This window comes from Heloderma suspectum, chromosome 2 (assembly GCF_057233095.1).
Source record: "Heloderma suspectum isolate Gila_16-S chromosome 2, 16-S_ref, whole genome shotgun sequence".
Classification (NCBI taxonomy): Eukaryota; Metazoa; Chordata; class Lepidosauria; order Squamata; family Helodermatidae; genus Heloderma; species Heloderma suspectum.
Window position 1 is genome coordinate 56,646,406 of NC_139459.1, and position 20,228 is coordinate 56,666,633.

At 42.6% G+C, this 20,228-nt stretch overlaps 1 protein-coding gene across 3 annotated transcripts in view; it reads left to right on the plus strand.

Moving 5' to 3' along the window:
• The first annotated feature begins 295 nt into the window (after window positions 1-295).
• The window catches only part of RASA1 (RAS p21 protein activator 1), a 68,391-nt gene continuing 48,458 nt past the window's right edge, over window positions 296-20,228 (plus strand). For 2 of the 3 annotated variants that reach the window (XM_084833611.1, XM_084833612.1), the window contains exons 1-3: window positions 296-727; window positions 14,039-14,191; window positions 19,099-19,234. In XM_084833611.1, coding sequence (XP_084689737.1) covers window positions 309-727; window positions 14,039-14,191; window positions 19,099-19,234 — 708 coding nt within the window. In that variant the 5' untranslated portion in view covers window positions 296-308. Of the gene's footprint in view, window positions 728-14,038; window positions 14,192-14,411; window positions 14,563-19,098; window positions 19,235-20,228 lie in introns of those variants that run through there. The other variant, XM_084833613.1, reaches the window with a different exon arrangement.

Below are 20,228 nucleotides of genomic sequence, written 5' to 3' on the forward strand. Positions count from 1 at the left end.
GGAGACTGACTGAGCAAACGCGTGAAGCGGCAGCGGCGAAGAGAAGGAAGGAAGGAGGTGAAGCCTAACGCCCGCTGCCGGGTTACCTCACCACGCGGGGACTGACTGGCCGAGCCTCGGGGCGGGCGGCTCGCTCGCTCCCATTGTTCCCATTCACCGCCTCAGGCGGCGGGTCCCCCTTGGCTCCGCCCTCCCCGCTGAGGTAAAGGCGGGCGAACTCCCTCGCTCCCCTCCGTCTCTTTGTCGCCTCCTCTCGGCCGCGCTCTGCCCCAGGAGGGGCGGGGAAGGGGTGGGGCGAGCCGAGCAGCATGATGGCGGCGGCCGAGGCTGGCGGCGAAGAGGGCGGCTCGGGAGCGGCCGGGGAGCCGGGGGGGCACTGCCCGCCAGCCGCCAACGCCCGCAGCAGCAGCAAAAGCACCGCAGCCGCCGTTCTTCTGGGGGGCTCCGGCTTGAGCGCCGCTCCCGCGCCGGGGCTCCACTCGCTGGGGTGCTCCAGGCCTGCCCCTGCGGAGATGTCCAAGGGCCCGTCGCCGCCGGCGCTCCCCGAGGCGGGCGGCGGCGGCGGCACCTTCGCCGCCGCTGGGGGCTTCCCTCCACTGCCGCCGCCTCCGCAGCCGCCGCTTCCGGCCGGGGGGCTGAGCACAGTCGAGGAAGGCGACTCGCTGGACGGGCCCGAGTACGAAGAGGAGGAGGTGGCCATCCCTCTGAATGCGCCCCCCACCAACCAGTGAGTATCGCCTCTTTACCCGCTCCCCCCACCCCGGGGGGCCCTGCTGGTTCTGTCCCACCGCCCCGGCTTCCCATTCCAGCACCGCACCCAGTGGGAAAAGTAAGTGTGTGTGTGTGTGTGTGTGTGTCAAACTCCGGGCAACTCGTGAAAGTTTCTTTGCCCCCGCCTCTTTCTCCACCCGCATCCCGTTGGAAGCAGCCTTAATTGGTTTAGTCAGCTGCCTGCCTGCCTGGAAAAACTGAGATCCTGGGATTAAGTTTCCCCCCTTTTAAATAAAAACTTTAAAAATTCGCCTCAACACAAACCCGAAAGCTTTCCCCCGAAGGGTGCATTTTGCAAAACCTTGGGCCACATTTTTCCCAAGCCACACTACCGTTTTCTGTAGTTCAGTAGGCTTCAGTCTTTTTTTTTTTTTTTCGTGTACAGGACTCGTTGGTAATTCTAAACTGCAATGTGAGGCCTGTTTCCGTGTGTGTGTTACGTACATTTACCATGTAGGCCCGTTTGTCCCCATCCCCCCCAATTCTAGCTCTGCAGGGATTCCTATCTTTCCCTGCCCTATCTAGAGATACCAGGGATTGAATCTGGGACCTTCTCCATGCAGATTTTATTCTGCTGCTGCTGAGCTGGTCATGCCAAAAAGAACTTCTACAGGTGTAGCTGCAAGGTTGTTTATACCTTACATGATGCGCAATCAAAATCTCTTTGACATAGCTGTTAAAGATGAAGGAATGCTGTGTTTTAAAAAATCTGGTTACCCTTCATTGTCCTAAATGCCTTAAAAAGCAATAAATATAGTGGTGGTGCTGCTAAGTGGTGACTTAGATCATGGCAAAATCTGCTTGGGACCTACCATTTGAAGACCAATGTTCTAGTCTTTCCAGATGCTTTTCTCACAATCAAAGCCCAAATGTGTTATAAATCAATCCTTGGCTTTTAAAAGCTTAAATGGGAAATATAGTGATGTACTTCTAAAGATTCTAAAGATGCACATATGACAATTTTGCATGGGTTAGTTAGCCTTTTAACACTGACAACTAATCAGAAGTATTCATAGTCGGGGTAGTTAAAATGCTCTATGGTAGAAGTTGGGGTTTCAGTATGTTCTAAACTGCACTCCTGCTTGCTTGGAAGGAAGTCCCATTGAACTTAGTGGAATTAATTTTGGAGTAAAAATGCACAGAATCAGGCTACGCATGATTGTGAATACAATGTGAAAGCCAAGAGTGCAAGTTTTTTAAAAAGTAGTCAAACTAGCGTTTCAAAATTACTTCACAGTAAAATGTGCTCCTTAAATAATGCATGGTAGTATATAGAAAATGACAGATTTCCCACCCCCAAGGTTTCATTGATCTTGTCTTAGTAGTGTTAAGTTGTAGAGATGTATGTTTTTCCTTTGCAGCAGTTCTGTAGTCTCTTTAGAGTAAACCATATGAACTTGCACAGATATTATGGTAATGTGTGGTTTATATATGTATGGGAATCTTGGATGTACTAATATTGGGTTGGAACCAACTTTGTAGTTCCACCAGTGGAACGGATAGTGCCGATGGAATGGGACCCTTCTTTCTGCTAAGATGCCCTGCACTGGGAAATCCAGCCCTCTTGGGGCTCAACAGATTTTTCTGAGCCACGGACTCCCCGCCGGAACTTGCAGACGCTGTGTGTAAAATGGCTGCTTTTTGTTCTTGGGTCCTGGGAGGGAAAAGGAGCCATTTGCATGCAGGGAGGAGACACTCATGCACAAAGTGGCAATGGTGGAAGACCACGAGCTGGCTTGACTCAACCTGTGTTGAGAGTCCAGGGGGCCAAGTCAGCAAAAACTCACCAAGCTCCATCCCCAACATGGATTCCTCCAACATCCCTATTCCCCGCTGCAACCCTCTGCTCCAAAGGATTAGCGGACCCTCTGTTGGTGGAAGGAAAAAGTTGGATCCAATCCATTATATAAATAAAATATCTGAAGCAAATCCTTTTGAGATCTGCTGGGACTGAGTGTTAAATTTATCCCTGTTCTAAAATTGTAGAACAGTCCTCTGTTGTAGTGGAACTTGCTTTACATTGGCAGTTCTAAATGTACTTATGTGGGAGTATGTAAAACTGAAATCAGCTGTTTTCGTGTATGTAGATGCAAGTGAGATTTGCAACCTGATCCTAAGATGTACTGTGGCCACAGTATAGTCTCTGCTAGAAATGCTGGTATTTTTAGAATTCGATAGCTATTAGGGGAGGAAAGCTAATGTTCGTGTTTAGATTTGAAGTGATATTCAAATTTGAATTCAAATTAACTATTTTATGTTTTATGTTTATGTGAAGTTGAACTATGCTTATGTTCTCAACACAAAACAGTTCTGCCAGCACTTTAATCACTGGTGATCTTTGTGCTTATGTAGCTGCTGGGTAGCATGTTTTATTGGCTTAATTGAAAGTGTCATATGAGACAGGATTACATTTTAACAACATAAACTTGCTTGCTGCCACAGATGCAAGAGTTGTGCCATCTAAACTTCCCAGTAGTTTTAAACTTCTCACTAGTTTCTCATTCTTGCATGAAAAATAGCAGCTAGATGTAGCAACAGAAAATACATAGTAAGAGTTAGCACCCAGTTAGAAACCTTAACTTCTGCAAGGACAGGTGAAACTGTGTGGACTGCTGACTTTGACCAATTTGTTAGCCACATAGTTGTTGGCAGTTGAACTGAAACAGATGTCCAAGATATCTGTCTGAGATTGTGAAAACCACAGATCAGTTGCTTGGATCGCTTGTGCTTTTTATTTTTCTAAAAGAATTTGAGATCCTGATTTTGGACCACATCTAACAGTACATTCAGTAAGAACTATCCAAACTGGGCCCTTACTTCATTCTTGAATTTGAATTCTCCACAGGGTCCCCCCCCCCCAAATTCTATTTTGGTATCTTGTAGCTACGAGTGGTACTACGTTCAGGGCAAACACTAAGGCTGCAATCCCATGTATGAGAATAAACTCCACTGAACTCATTGCGATTACCTAGTAAACATGCATAGGATTGGGCTGTAAGTGTGGTGGCTAGCTCAATGTGCTCTTTCAGGCTACAGCATTGGGTGGATTTAAGGACTGTCTACTATGTTGGGTTTATGGTATAAAGAAACCTTTGGAGGTTAGGGAACTTCACAAGGTAAGCAAAAAGAAACCAAGAACAAACCAGTGTAAATACACAAGGATGTAAGGGCCAAACTGTTACTAGAGTACTGCTTTTAATGACTTGTACTCTAGGCTGCCGTTACATGAGGACCGAGTTGAGTATGTGTTGTCATTGAATCATGGGTTGTCATTATGTGCGAACCCTGCACTATGGTTTAACCATGGGGTTGTTAATCACGAACAACCCAGGAAGAGAACCCATGGTTTGTTGTTGGATTGTGAAATGGTTAACAACTCATGGCTAAACCATAGTGCAGGATTCACATCAGGACTGTGCTATAAGGAACTGTGGGTGCTGCAGTCCTGATTAGGGTCTCTATGGCTGCTTTAAAAAAAATCAGACATGTTGATGCAGTTACACAGTTAACATATTGTCTAATAACTGTCTGTTGCAGCAGGAGTTTACACAGGTGACTGCATTTCTTTAGTCTTTGATCTTGTATAAGCACATTCTAAGGCTGCTTCAGTTGCTTCTTGTCAGTTTCTTACATACCAGTAAGAAGCCATAGTTAAAAAGTACATGCTCTTGGGTGAAATGTGATCTTCATTTAGGGCAGCCCCAGAAATAAAATCCCAGGAGGAAGATTGGCAGTGATCTTTTGCATTTGGGGAACATGAGATAGCAGTGCAATAAAGTTTTATATGAACCATATATGGTGTTGTATTTCTTCTGAGCAGTAACAATATACCTCTTCTTGAGCTTTGTATGTAACTATCCAAACTGGGACATAGTTACCCAATAGCGAACCATGGTTTGATCTGAGTCTTGGGCTCATGCCAGTTTCCCCCTCGGCCTGTCAAACAATAGTTTGCACCCTTTGGATGTAGCAGCAAACTTCTCTGCTGCAAACCAAGATGTCAGCAAAGGAATTGGCTTGTGTGTTCTCTCCCTTCCCCCCTTATACACTTCTATTCACTCCCTAATATACTGAGCACAAGGACAAAACATACCTGTTAGCAAAATCTGTGTGTGGGGGAACCAAGATTTCGGAGTCATTATTTGAAGTGTTTGTTTCAACTTCTTTGTTTTAAATGCCCTTTCTCACCTACCTAGGGCATGCCACTACTTGCTAATGTCCTTTAGAGGTAATTTAATAAGGCGGTAATGAAGGCTGCTTGGCAAGAACTGAAGATTCTCAAATACTGTATATGCCACTAACTTGTGTGAATAAATTTTAAGTTAATTGCTGTGAATCTTTTTTAAATTTTAGTTAAATTATGATGGGCAGGCTTTTAGATCTGTAATATAAAATGACTGAATCCTGCCTTGGTGGTTGGTGGGTTTAAAATTACTGCATTAAATGTGTAATTTGTTTTATTATTGAACGAAGAGAATGGCATGTTTATTAAATAAGAACTTAGATGCTGTTTTCCAGAGTATTGTGAGAAAATGTAACAGTGGGCAAGTGCATGCATAGTAATAAAATAGAAAATCTATTATACTTTTCCACAACAGACATTTTCACTTCATTAAACAAGCAATAGCTGTAGATTGCCCTGAATATGTGTGTGTGTGTGTGTGTGTATGTGTGTGTGTGTACACACACACACACACACGGCTTTTATCGAGAACCTTATCTCTCCCCCTCACCCTCGACATCAGGAGAAGTAAATTTGTTTGATTCCCCTTGTGCAGATTTGACAAATATTATTGTAAAGTGACTGACACATATGATGGATTCAGTTACTAAACTTGCATATCCCTCTGGAGGCATATGGAGTGTAAGTGTGCTAGGCTTTTTCTTCCCCCTCCCCCCTTTTTTTAAAATTATTGAAACAATACCTTGTGTTCCCAATGATAGAATACATAGTGTGTGTGTCAAGTATGTGAAGGGATTTGGCACAGGATATAACAAAGACTGTGGAGATAGCTCTAAAAAACATTTGAAATGTCTCTACTCACAGTATTTATTACATTTATATCCTATTTTTCCCCCTATAAGGAACCCTAGGCAGCTTACGTTGTTCTCTCCATTTTCTCCTCATAACAACCTTGTGAATCGGGTTAGGTTGAGAGTCAGTGACTGACCTGAAGTTACCCAGTGAGCTTCATGGCCAAGTGAGGACTAGAATCTAGATCTCCTGAGTACTAGTCCAACACTCTAACAACTGTACCCCGCTGGCTCTTTACAATATTCAAGTTAAGAGGTAATGGAACCTTTCCCAGTGGCCCTCAACATATCAGCCACTTTCCAAAGGATGTAATTGTGTAATGCATTGGGACAATGACTTACAATGATTCCTGACAGAGTTGTTCCTGCTAAAATCCTACCCACTATATTCACATATCACTTTAAGCCAAAAACTTCTGGTTTAATTTTGAATGATATGTACACAGACTGCCTGCTTTGCTCCTCCCTTTGTTGTGTGGCAAGTGCATGGTGGGGCAGAAACAGCTCAGTTACTGCAAATGTACCCCCATTTGTCTTAATTTCTCATTTCCAACTTCTCTTTTACAAAGCAGGAATTATAATATTGCCATGGAGGACAAGGAATTTAGATCAGAAATGACTAGAAAGCAAATCAAGTTCCAAGCAGAGATAAGAGTTACAAAATAGATCCAAGCGGCCTTAAGCTTTTCAGAGTACATTTTAGCTCTGTTATGTTCAGTTGACGGATACATTCTGATTGATGTTAACTCTTACTCAGCAGATTCAGTTTATCTACCAGATAATTTTGTAGACAACAGATCATTCTTAGATGTAAAATTTCTGAAAAGTTAGAATCCATGGGGGGGGGAAATGCTGTTTTTGTTTTCTGGGGGAAAACAGAAATTTGGGGGTAAAATTTAAATATATGGCAATAGTTTCTCATCAGACATAACTTACTGTTTAACCGCATAAAATGTATCATAGCTTGGTTCTTAAAACTGTACTATTTGGCATATTTATGAAATTTACCAGGCAATCCTGTGCATATTTACCTACTCTGTTCAGCAGAGTTTACTGCAGGTAAGCATGCCTAGTGTGTCACATCTGTTTGAGGGGAGAGGTGAAAATGTTGACCCTACATGCAGCAGCATGCTCCATTACCTTGTCAGTTAAATGGAAAGAGAAAAGGGTGATCAGGAGCTTACTAATTTTAACTTGGCTTTAATATTCAACAATTACTCATTGTTTCCAGTGACCTGATCCTTTCCCCAAGTCTTCTGCCATGTGCGGAGATCTTGGCAGAAGGGGGGGGGGGAGGGATCTTCTCTATCTTCACACTGGACTTCAAAGACGTAGAAGCAACAAGGCAGACTTATGCTATTCTGCCTTCTCCAAAGCCCAGTGTGAAGTGAGACATGTCCTTCTCATGCCCAGTCACAGCACTTGAGGAAGGAAGTGTCCTTTCCTCTCATTTTGTGCCAGATTTCGGAGAGGAAAAAAGGGTGAAAGTCTCTTGTGCTGCTGCTTCGAAGTTTAACATGAAGTGAGAGGTTGATGGCTCTCCTTCCTCAAGTTACCTGCATTTGGCAGAAGGCTGGCCAGTGGGTGAGGTGAGGATAACTCTTGCCTACCTAGCACAGTGAAGGGACCCCCTTGCAGTCCTGAAATTTGCAGAGAACTCAGAGGAGGGTAGGGCATGGTACATCAACAGGGGTGGGGTGGCCACCACTAGCAACCACTAGCAACCACATTTGTGGACTCATGTATGCAGGGATGTAGATTTTCCAGAAAATTGTTCAGTGTCCTAAATAGATTGCGATTGGATTTAGCATGTTTCTTTGACACGCTTAGGACACAGTACTAAAGATTACTATGCTAATTTTATATGCTGTACAACAGTCTCAAAAGTTCTTCAGTATCCAAAATAGTTAGGGGGAAGGGGGCACACGCTAAGTAAAGCACACTTAGGCTGAGTTTAAGCATTATATTCAAACCATTTAAGCTTGACTTGGAAATCATTTTGGGGGAATACTTATAAATATTTTAAGACATGAGAATTCACTAGTGCACACCTCTTATATTTGTTTAGATTCTAAGGGGGGAATTCACTAAACCGTAAATGTACTCATTTTAGCGTGCTTGAAGAGCTTTGCATATAAAATGGTTTATGTTAATCATGGTTTGTTGCTTTAGCAATTGATTTCCTTGCAAACAAGCAAACTGTGGTTTGTTTGTTCTTATTCCTGCTTCGTTTCTCTCCTGTGCAGTTTATTAGCATTCAGAGTGGTTTTGTTTTCAGGCTGCTGTTCCTGGGCCCCTCTGTTTCAGGGCAGACAGCAGTGCAAACAAGCCAGGTTAATCATAGAAACATAGAATAGTAGGGTTGGAAGGGGCCTACCAGGCCATCGAGTCCAACTCCCTGCTCAATGCAGGAATCCAAATCAGAGCATCCCTGACAGATGGCTGTCAGAAAACCTTGCCAATCTAATGGAAACCACTCAGAGCTTACCAGTAGATCCAGATTTACCTTCTTCCCAATCCTGGTTTAAACCATGGTTTGTCGTGATGTATAATCTGAGAACCGAGGAGGGCAACAAAGTTGATCAGGGGACTGGAAACAAAGCCCTATGAAGAGAGACTGAAAGAACTGGGCATGTTTAGCCTTGAGAAGAGAAGACTGAGGGGAGATATGATAGCACTCTTCAAGTACTTGAAAGGTTGTCTCAGAGAAAAAGGCCAGGATCTCTTCTTGATCATCCCAGAGTGCAGGACACGGAATAATGGGCTCAAGTTACAGGAAGCCAGATTCCAGCTGAACATCAGGACAAACTTCCTGACTGTTAGAGCAATATTACAGTGGAACCAATTACCTAGGGAGGTGGTGGGCTCTCCCACACTGGAGGCATTCAAGATGAGGCTAGACAGCCATCTGTCAGGGATGCTCTGACTTGGATTCCTACATTGAGCAGGGGGTTGGACTCGGCCTTGTAGGCCCCTTCCAACCCTACTATTCTGTGATTCAGTGGTTCTATATGGTTCTGGTACTCAAAAGAAATTATTGGGCTCAGAATTCTTTTAACTCCAAATGTATTGTATCAGGCTGTTGTTGGTGGATCTTTGAGTTCTAGTACAAAAACAAAGTAGATTCCTCACACCTCAGGTCTGTTTATGCCTGGTTTAAACAAGTCAATCCTCATAAGCCAACAACAAACCATTTGTGGTTTGTCACTGGCTATAAACCATGGTTTGTTTAGGGATGGATTTAGACACAACAAGCAATATTTTAACAAACCACAACAGGTCTTAGCCATCACATGTGAACCAGGCCACTATTGCATGGTTCACATGTCACAACAATCCAGGTTTGTTTGTTTTTTTCAAAACCTGGGTTGTTGTGAATAAACACAAGGGAGTGTGCTTACTCCCACTGCCTGATTGTTCCAACTCCAGTTTGTCTCCCCCCCCCCCCAACAATCCAGAATTCCTAGGTTGAATGTTATGCTAATCAACTCAGGGACAGAGTATCCCTGGTTTGTTTAGCTCCTCTTGCCCTTAGCAGGAGTGATCAAGTGGTGGGAGCCAGCACCCTCATTCATTCCTGCTTGTTCACGACAACCCAGGGTTTGAAAAAAAACCTGGGTAGTTATGACAAACAAACCCACCTTGTGCTTCCTAAGGATAGTTGTCTGAAAAGGTTAATTACAACTTTTGATTTTAAATTTGACTGTATTGTATCTGTTCCAGTTGCTTACTTTGATGGGTATTGAATCCATTTCTTATGTTACTAATTCGTTTTATGAAATACCTTTCTAAAATTTGAATAATTTTCAGAAAAATATAGCAACAGGAAATTTTCCACCCCAAATAATATGTAACCATGCTTAAATATCTATCACATTTCAGTACTTTTATGGGATTTGCATCTAATTTCCAGTTCTCAGATTTGGGATGCTACTTTGTAGTCCAATGCATACTTGCTTGGAAATAAATGCCATAGAAGTTAATGGGACTTGTTTCCAAATTAAAAACAAAGGTAAGCTGTGTTGACGGTAAGAAAAAAAATCCATATTAGTATTATATCTTTATTAGGCTAACCAAATCAACACAAAAATGTATAACCTTTCAAGATCTCCAGATCTCTTTATCAGACAATATGTTACCAAAAGCAGTGTTACAAAAAAGTATTTGGGGAGATGGGTATAGGTCTTAGGAAAAGCTGTTACAAGACAATTCTCTTCATAGCTTTCTAGCACTAGAGTATAACTTTGATCTATCAGGAATCAAACTGCCACTCACTTCCCTCCACCCCAAGAAAAATACGGAACTGTTTCAAAGGCTGGCATTTTAGTGTGTATCCTGTTTTCTAGAGGTGTATTATCTACAGGAGTTTCCTCAGGATATATTCACTAGAACAGTTTACTGCCATGTTCGCAAAGTGTGACTTACTTCCACGGTCTGTTCCACTTTTCCATTTTTTTGTTAGCCAAAATTATACCAAAGTAGGATTGTATATTAAGAAGCAAGAGTAATGAAATTTATAAATCTATATAACCAATTCACCACCAATTCATCAGGCTTTTATGTTTTATGATACGCATTTAGAAAAATATATCATCCTAATGGTCCAATCCTCTTGCATGTTTAGACGGAAAAAAGTCCTATAAATCGCAGCATTCTCTAGTCAATATGGCTGGCTGGAGGATGCTGGGAATTGTAGGACTTTTTCTGTATAAACATGGATAGGATTGCGTCCTACGATATTTTTCCTTCTTAACGTATGTTTAGTTAATGACACCCCTCCTCCCAAGGCCTGTATGTTTTGCTTTTAAAATAAATTAAAATTGAGAGAGGAGACAGTGGCCAGGGAACAGTGACTTTGAAGTTATGATTTTTCTTAGTATCCCAATTCTTAAGAAAGAAGCAGTGTCATTACATTTCTTGTTACATTGGTTATAGCTTCTTCCACAAAACATTAGCAGCCTCATCAATCAAAGGTGATCTGTGAGGAACATTTTTCTACAGCTAAATTTGTTTATAGAAGGGGACCTTCCTACACTAAAATAAAGTATTATTCAGTTCCTCCAGCTTGATCCTTGCATCCATCACCTGAGTCTGTATGTATCTTTCAGGTTTCTAGTTCAGTAAAGTGAGCATAGTGCGTGACACCATTCATAGTACTAATCCCCATGGAAGAGACAAAATTCAGGTCACCCTCCAACAAGTAATTAATGCTAAGAAGGCTGACAGTAACAGCCATCTCTTCTGTATTATGCAACACATGGCTATGTGTGAGATCTTTGGATTGGAGGCCATGAGGTTAAATCATCACCTCCACTACACTTTTAATTCTAACCTTTAAATAGGAAACATTTTCCACTAGAGCAGCTGGCTTTGAGAACTGTACCTGGGCTTGGCAAGAATGAGGCAAGTGTTGCACAGTCAGCACATTTTCTGAGTTCTTGGCTCTTGTTGCCTTCATATCATAGACCTGCTGTATGGAAACTGTGATTGGAGGAGGTACAAGCAAGAAATCCAGTTCTATTCCTTCTGTGGTTGATAGTTTAAGTGGTCACCATGTATACCACAGCAGTGATATGGGGTCAGTGGCCTTGTTAGGCACCGCTACATGTGCCACTACTTTATTATCTGGTGTCATATTTTCAGTTAGTTCGATGTATGCCCCACAAGCTGAAGTGTGGGATTGGCTAGGTCTGAGACAGGTCAGCCTCTATTCTGTCCGTAGCATGACTGTACCAGTTTTGATGCTCCACAGTTTGCTCTTTTTTCCTCTCCTTCCTCCACTGAGGACAGCACCATGTTTGCTGCCCTAATTGACAACATCTTACATTTGCCCGACTCTTCATCTGTGTCTTCGGAGGGGAATCATTTTTTGTGGCTTGTTCTATCATAATCTGTGAACTAATGTCCATGGCAAATTATCTTGAGTAACTTTTGGAGATCATCCTCCCATGCACCACAGTGTCAATCATAGAGGGGTTGCCTTTCAATTTCAGTGGCTTTTTGCAACTTTCTATCAGACTTCTAGAGACTATTCAGCTTAAGTGAGTAGCCACTCATCTTGGGGGCTAATGGAGGAAGTTGTTTCTCTTGTCCTTTTCTGTATGAGTCATTTCTTGATTGAACGGTCTGTTCAAAATGAAATTCAACTTGGAGACTTTGCAGGTGCTAGCAAAAGCTACTGATGAGATAAAATATTTTGTGGTTTTTGTTTCTTATATTCTGCACTGGAAATTAGTGGCATGCAGCACATCTGTGTGAATAGCAAAGCACATGGAGAGTTGTCCAACTAGAAACATTATATGAATTTATTTGTATCTGTTACTAAATCTCAGCGATTCACGTAAAGTTCTAGTCCCTTCATGTGAAGGGGCTCCACATGATTAAAAGGTAGTTGGGCCATCCTGCTAACCCCACCCTCAGCCTCCATATGTTGACTGAAGGTCTGAAGGGGGAGCTGGTTGTATTCATGGAGGCGCTTCATGTAATTGTGAGCCCTGACACAATCACACAGGAAAAGCCTCCATGAATACAGCAGGCTCCTCCTTCGCAACTTCTCTCAACACATAGAGGTTAAAGGGTAGAGCCAGGTGATCAACTGCAATATTGGGGGCAGTTGTGTGGCCCTGCTATCCTGCTATCACATGGAGCCCCTTCATGTGGAATGCTTCTGGTGTAATATGTAAAGGAGGGGTGGGCAACTTTGGGAAGTCCTGCAGCCATTTTTGCTGCTAACTCCCAACCTCCCCCTGCCCCCGGACCACAGTCTGCCAGGTGATTTCAAAATGCATTAAAAATGGTTAGAAAAAATAATGGCATCCATAGCAGTAGAGAGTGCCGAAAGGCTGAAATTTTATTCATTCATTTGTTTGGTTTATACCCACCTTTCTACCAAAAATGGCACTCAAGGCGGCTTACAAAACAATTTAAAATAGATTAAAACAAAATAATATAAACATAACAATTACAGAATAAAAATAGCACCTAACCCACAGAACCACTTACAGGCTGAAGGCCTTTTTGAGTAAAGCAGTCTTTGCCTGCTGTTGGAAGGATAGCAGCGAGGGAGTGAACCCAGCCTCCCTTGGGAAGAGGCTCCAATTTGGGCTGTTTGCAAGCTAAATTTAACTCTTCTAGGGCTTCACAGTTGCTATTGTTTTTTTTAAAAGGTGCAGGGCATGGTGGGGGCTGCACTGTGGGCCGCATGTGGCCCATGGGTCACTTGTTGCCCATCACTGATGTGAAGGATTGTGTCAAATATGCATGCAAGATAGGATGATTTCTAGGCTTACCAACTCACACATGTGATTCCTTTATATGGCAATATCATGTCACTGGAAAGGAGCTATTCAGTGGTGTCTCATCGCTGAAGTTACAAAACCAGTTTAATTCCTATATGCATAATGTGGCTAGAAGAGGCCTTTGCACTCATTTAAAAATTGATTAGAGGATTAGTAAGTTTACATTTTATGGCCTACCCCAGTGCAATTGTAGTTCAATACGGAAGTCAATTAACCCTCTAGAATGAACATACCACCATCTTGTGGGCCTATATTTGATGAGCAACTTATTAAATCATGTACTTCAGCCTTTGTATAGTTGCCATGTTTCACTCATTGATGGAGTATGTTTGCTATTTTAGGAGAATTCTAAGACAATAACGTTAGTAGTAGATACTAAGTGAGATCATCTTCCACAGTACACGCTTGTTTCTCCTCTGGAACTGCTGTAAATATAACGCTGACTACTTGTGCTGCTGTTCTGTTGATGCCTGCAAGCATCAACAGAACAGACTTTACTCAGACTTTGGCTGCCTTGGACATTGGAGACAGAAGCAGAGTACCCAAAGCTTAGTCCATAAGATGGCCCTAATGAATGCAGAGGCAGTAAAGTTAAAATAGCAATGATCTGCATGTATACACTGAAGACCTGCTACATTTTATAGAGTTGTAGCTTCTCTGCAGCTGTTTGGACAAGTTACTGCAGTGCTGCCTCTCCTGATCATAACTCCCAAAAAGAACATAAATCACTGGAAGTTTTGTTTATTGTGATAGGAGCTACCACAAGCCTTCTGCAGGGCCTTCAGCTGAGTCCCTTGCCCCTTGTCTCTGTAAATGCTTGTTGCTATGCTGTGGTATATGATGGCTGTAGCAGATTTTAACCTCTCTGACTACATTCTTTCACTTTATCAAATGGCTGAAGTTAATATATGATGCCTTTATGCTTTGCTTTCCAGGTGGTATCATGGAAAGCTTGACAGAACTATTGCAGAAGAACGCCTTCGGCAAGCGGGGAAATCTGGAAGCTACCTTATTCGAGAGAGTGATCGAAGGCCTGGATCATTTGTGCTTTCATTTCTTAGTAAAACCAATGTTGTTAATCACTTTAGGTGGGTATTTTGTATGAGTATGTTTTTGGAGAAGCTGGCTGTTCATACAGATGCACTTTAAAGTTGTACGTTTTGAAGCTCAGCAAGCCTCTGTGTCATTTGAAGGCTCTTGTTTTTCCTGATTCAAGACTTCAGAGGACAAAGTCAGCAGTGAAAGCAATATGGATAGAGGGAGGACATGAGTGCTGTAGCTGTAATAGTGGGAGAGCAGAAAGGCATATTGAAGGGATGGTGGTGTGGTGCATTTAACTTGGCATTCTTCACATTTTCTTCTTTCAGAAGACACTCTCTGTATTGACTGCCAAGGAATCCCTGTGTATGGTGGAGAGTTCTGGAGCATGTTTGAGGGTACATGTTCCATTCATGCATAGGTGAGGTCCATGGGACCTGTAGCCATCCTTTTCCTCTATCTGTAGATGGGGCAAGGATATATGTGAAGCAAACCATGAGACATTTGTGTGGCTGCTTGCTAGCATCTAAGCAGCAGTGGCAGCCCTACTTGGCATTCTCTGTAGTTTCAAATTAGGGAGCTTGAGCTTTCTAGCCTTAACTTGCAAATATGGAGAGAGTCAGGCAAGGCTGCTCCTGCTGGTAGACTGGAGACTGGCAGCTGCCTAGGCACTGTCCACATGCTCTACAGCTGTCACTACTCTTTCTCCTGTGTTCTGGAGGTGGGGCTTTCCTTTCCCACTTTCTAAAAAAGGGAAGGGGAGAGGTTTGATCTGTAGCTTTCTAGTCTTCTGGTATTTCTATAAGGCTAGAAAGGAGGATAGGGACTCTTCTGGTTGCCTGGGGGCAATTCTCAATCTCCATAGGTGACCAGCAGTGGCTGTTTGCAAGCCTGACACATCCACCGCGGCCTGCATCTGCAGGGAAAGATCAGTAGAGATGGGCAAGGATTGTAAGAAATACAGTTTGAAACCACAACTTCACCTGTTCGGTAATAGCAGTAGCTGAATGCCTCAAATAAGTAGGCAAATAGCAAATTGTTCTAGATGTAGTGGTTGAATTGCATTCTTAGGCTTAAGCTTGTTAAATCTTATCAAACTATGAGGCATGGAACTCCCTAAAATAGTTGTCAAAATTTGAGGAAGGAAATCTTTTTGCTTTTTCTGAGGTTTTCTGTTGTTGTTCAGCTGTTCAGTCATGTCCGACTCTTCGTGACCCCATGGACCATAGCACGCCAGGCCTTCCTGTCCTGCGCTCTCTCCCGGAGCATGCTCAAGTTCATATTCATTGCATCGGTGATGCTATCTAGCCATCTCATCCTCTGCCGTCCCCTTCTCCTTTTGCCTTCAGTCTTTCCCAACATCAGGGTCTTTTCCAGAGAGTTTTCTCTTTGCATTAGGTGGCCAAAATATTTGAGCTTCAGTATCTGTCCTTCCAATGAGCAGTCAGGGTTGACTTCCTTTAGGATGAACTGATTTGACCTCCTTGCAGTCCAGGGGACTCGTAAGAGTCTTCTCCAGCACCACAGTTCGAAAGCATCAATTCTTCGGCACTCAGCCTTCCTTATAGTCCAGCTCTCACAGCCATACATTACTACTGGGAAAACCATAGCTTTGATTAGACGGACCTTTGTCGGCAAGGTGATGTCTCTGCTTCTTACTATGCTGTCTAGGTTTGCCATAGCTTTCCTCCCAAGGAGCAAGCGTCTTTTAATTTCATGGCTACATTCACCATCTGTGGTGATCTTGGAGCCCAAGAAAATAAAATCTGTCACTGCTTCCATTTCTTCCCCTTCTATATGCCAGGAAGTGATGGGGCCAGATGCCATGATCTTCATTTTGTTAATGTTGAGTTTCAAACCAGCTTTTGCACTCTCCTCTTTCACCCTCAACAAAAGGCTCTTTAGATCCTCTTCGCTTTCTGCCATTAGGGTGGTATCGTCTGCATATCGGAGGTTGCTGATAATTCTCCCGGCAATCTTAATTCCGACCTGTGATTCATCCAACCCGGCGTTTCTCATGATGTACTCTGCATATAAGTTAAATAAGCAGGGTGACAATATGCAGCCTTGTCGTACTCCTTTCCCAACTTTGAACCACTTGGTTGTTCCATGTCTGGTTCTTACTGTTGCTTCTTGACCCTCGTACAGGTTTCTCAGGAGACAGGTAAGGTGGTCTGGTACTCCCATCACTTTAAGAATTTGCCACAGTTTGTTGTGATCCGCACAATCAAAGGCTTTAGTGTAGTCAATGAAGCAGAAATAGATGTTTTTCTGGAATTCTCTTGCTTTCTCCATGATGCAGCGAATGTTGGCGATTTGATCTCTAGTTCCTCTGCCTCTTCGAAACCCAGCTTGTACTTCCGGTAGTTCTCGGTTCGCATACTGCTGAAGCCTAGCTTGTAGGATTTTGAGCATCACCTTGCTGGCATGTGAAATGAGCGCAGTTGTGCGGTAGTTTGAACACTCTTTGGCATTGCCCTTCTTTGGAATTGGAATGTAAACTGACCTTTTCCAGTCTTGCGGCCACTGTTGAGTGTTCCAAATTTGTTGGCATATTGAGTGCAGCACTTTAACAGCATCATCTTTTAGGATTTTAAATAGCTCAGCTGGAATACTGTCATCTCCGCTAGCTTTGTTGTTACTAATGCTTCCTAAGGCCCACTTAACTTAACTCTCGAGGATGTCCGGCTCAAGTTCAGTGACCGCACTATCATGGCTATCAGGGACATTAAGATCTTTCCTGTATAGTTCTTCTGTGTATTCTTTCCACCTCTTCTTAATCTCCTCTGCTTCTGTTAGGTCCCTGCCTTCTTTGTCCTTTATCATGCCTGTCTTTGCACAAAACGTTCCCTTGAGATCTCCGATTTTCTTGAGATCTCTAGTCTTTCCCATTCTATTGTTTTCCTCGATTTCTTTGCATTGTTCATTTAAGAAGGCCTTCTTGTCTCTCCTTGCTATTCTCTGGAACTCTGCATTCAGTTGGATAAATCTTCCCCTTTCTCCCTTGCTTTTCGCTTCCCTTCTTTCTTCAACTACTTGTAAAGCCTCATCAGACAGCCACTTGGCTTTCTTGCATTTCTTTTTCTTTGGGATGGATTTCGTTGCTGCCTCCTGAACAATGTTACGGACCTCCATCCATAGTTCCTCAGGCACTCTGTCTATCATGTCCAATCCCTGAAATCTATTCCTCACCTCCACTGTATGTTCATAAGGGGTATGATTTAGGTCATACCTGAATGGTTTAGTGGTTTTCCCTACGTTCTTCAATTTAAGCCGAAATTTTGCAAGAAGCAGCTCATGATCTGAGCCACAGTCAGCTCCAGGTCTTGTTTTGACTGACTGTATAGAGCTTCTCCATCTTTGGCTGCAAAGGACATAATCAATCTGATTTCGATATTGACCATCTGGTGATGTCAACGTGTAGAGTCGCCTCTTGTGCTGTTGGAAAAGAGTGTTTGCTATGATCAGCGTGTTCTCTTGGCAAAACTCTATTAGCTTTTGTCCTGCTTCATTTTGTACACCAAGGCCATGCCTGCCTGTTATCCCGGTGATTTTTTGACTTCCTACTTTAGCATTCCAATCCCCTATGATGAAAAGGACATCTTTTTTGGTGCTAGTTCTAGAAGGTGTTGTAGGTCTTCATAGAACCGATCAACCTCAGCTTCTTCGGCCTCAGTGGTTGGGGCATAGACTTGAATTACTGTGATGTTGAATGGTTTGCCTTGGATTCGTACTGAGATCATTCTATTGTTTTTAAGATTGTACCCCAGTACTGCTTTTCCCACCCTTTTGTTGACTATGAGTGCTACTCCATTTCTTCTAAGAGATTCTCGCCCACAGTAGTAGATATGATGGTCACCTGAATTAAATTCGCCCATGCCTGTCCATTTTAGTTTGCTGATTCCCAGGATGTCGATGTTCAATCTTGCCATCTCATGTTTGACCACCTCCAGCTTACCTTGATTCATTGATCTGAATGAATCTGAATTCATTGATCTGAATTCATTGATCTGAATTCATTGATCTGAATTCATTTGATCTGAATTGATTCATTGATTGTCAGATCAATGAAGTTTTCTACCAGGCATTAAATCTTGTGTATTTGTAGGTGGAAGTAAATAAATTATTTACTTGGAGGAGAAAGGGTTGTACAAATAAGGGTTCAGAATGTTAGTGTGGGGTTTTATTTTTTCTTTACTACTTGGAACTATTAAGCAACCTTTAATATAGCTTTGTATAGAGTCGGACACGACTGAACGACTGAACAACAACAACATATGCATATGTGCACACACATACCTATCTCACTCTTCACTTTCTGAAAGCATGCATGGATAGACCTGGCTCGTATGCAACAGCAACCTAGGACTTTTTTTTTAACCCTGGGATGTCATGAACAAGCCAGCATGCTAGTTACCATGGCTCGAGTGTTCCTGCTTGGCTCCTCCTGCCAGTGAGAGCAACTAAACAAAATAACCCTCCACCAGTAAGCCAGAGTTCTGAGTTTGGATGTCATGATAAACAACTCAGGGATAGAGCATCCCTGGGTTGTTCAGGCGCTCCCACTGCCAGGTGGAGCCAAGCAGGAGCTCTCAAGCCATGGTGACTAGGGAGGTGGCTTGTTCACAACAACCTTCTTAAAAAACAAAAACCTGGATTGTCATTGCATGCAAACTGGGCCATAGTGTTAGATTTACACTTTAAAGCAGAATTTTCCTCACATCCCCCAATGCTTTGGAATACTGCTCCCATCAGCCCCAGTCAAGCATGGCCAAGGGTCAGGGATGATGGGAATTGTAGTCCAAAACATCTGGAAGCACCAGGTTGGGAAGGCTGCTTTAAAGCTTTCAAATGTTAACATTCAACAAAGACTGAAGTAGTATGAAAGTATTTCTGAATTTCTTTGTGCGAACTTGTTAAACATTCTACTAATGTTGACCATTACTCTCCCTGCCAGGATTATTGCAATGTGTGGTGACTATTACATTGGTGGACGACGGTTTTCTTCACTTTCTGACCTAATAGGTTATTACAGCCATGTGTCTTGTTTGCTTAAGGGGGAAAAATTGATGTCTCCTGTAGCACCTCCAGAGGTATGTAACATTTTTAAGGAATGCTGTCTTTTTCCTAAAATGTTTACAAATACATCTATTTTGGTCTGAGAATGTGTAGAGATGTGAAGTCCCAGGAAAACCCACAGGAAACATTGGGGGGGGGGGGCTTTTGTCCCCAAGCACCAGTTTTTCACAAAAAAAAAAACCCAGTACAATTTTGGGTTATAAAGTACTTTATTTTAGGATGATGAATAAAATGTTTAAGACCGGGTGTTTGTATATTGCAACCTGGCCTTTACTCCTCCCCCAAAACTAATTCTTAAAAAGTACGTGATAGGAAGACTTTTACATATTGCTAAAGGTATACAGTTTCTGGAACTTTGGCCGCCATGGGCGGGGGAAAGATGGATTTCTAATCGTGTCTGTAAGAGTTTTAGCATAGTTATTCCATTCCTTATTAAAATTGATTTAATCTGTCTTTTACTGATAGACATTTGGGGATGCTGCAAGTCAGGCTCAGTTTCACAATATGTGACTAGAGAGTCACCGTGTCATAAAATGTGAAGAAAATGTGCATTCTTGACAGTTTTATGGTTTTGTAGTATAGTCTTCTATTTCTGGGGCTGGGCTGGTTAGATGCTGTAGCAGTCAATGCAAGTAGTTCTAAAACTACTTTCATGTGAGTCAAATGTTGTAGGTTATCCCATCACTGCCACCACATGCAACGGAGCAATATGTGGGTTATCCCATCTATGTTCCTTTAAAAAAAGAAAAACCTTTGAGGCTTAAGTATATGGAACTTACTGCTACAGTTTTTAATAAAGGTCATAATTGGACCTTACCGTTGAATGCCACCTCAGCTATAAAAACTGTAACCACTGCCACCAAAATAACCCCTTTATCTGTAAAAGGAACATAGTAGCCTAATCCCTATGGCATAGGTATGGGATTTACACCACCACCAGAGACAACCTTTCAAACAAAACAATTAATTAACAAAAATAAGGTGTTTACTTATTACTTATAGAAGGGA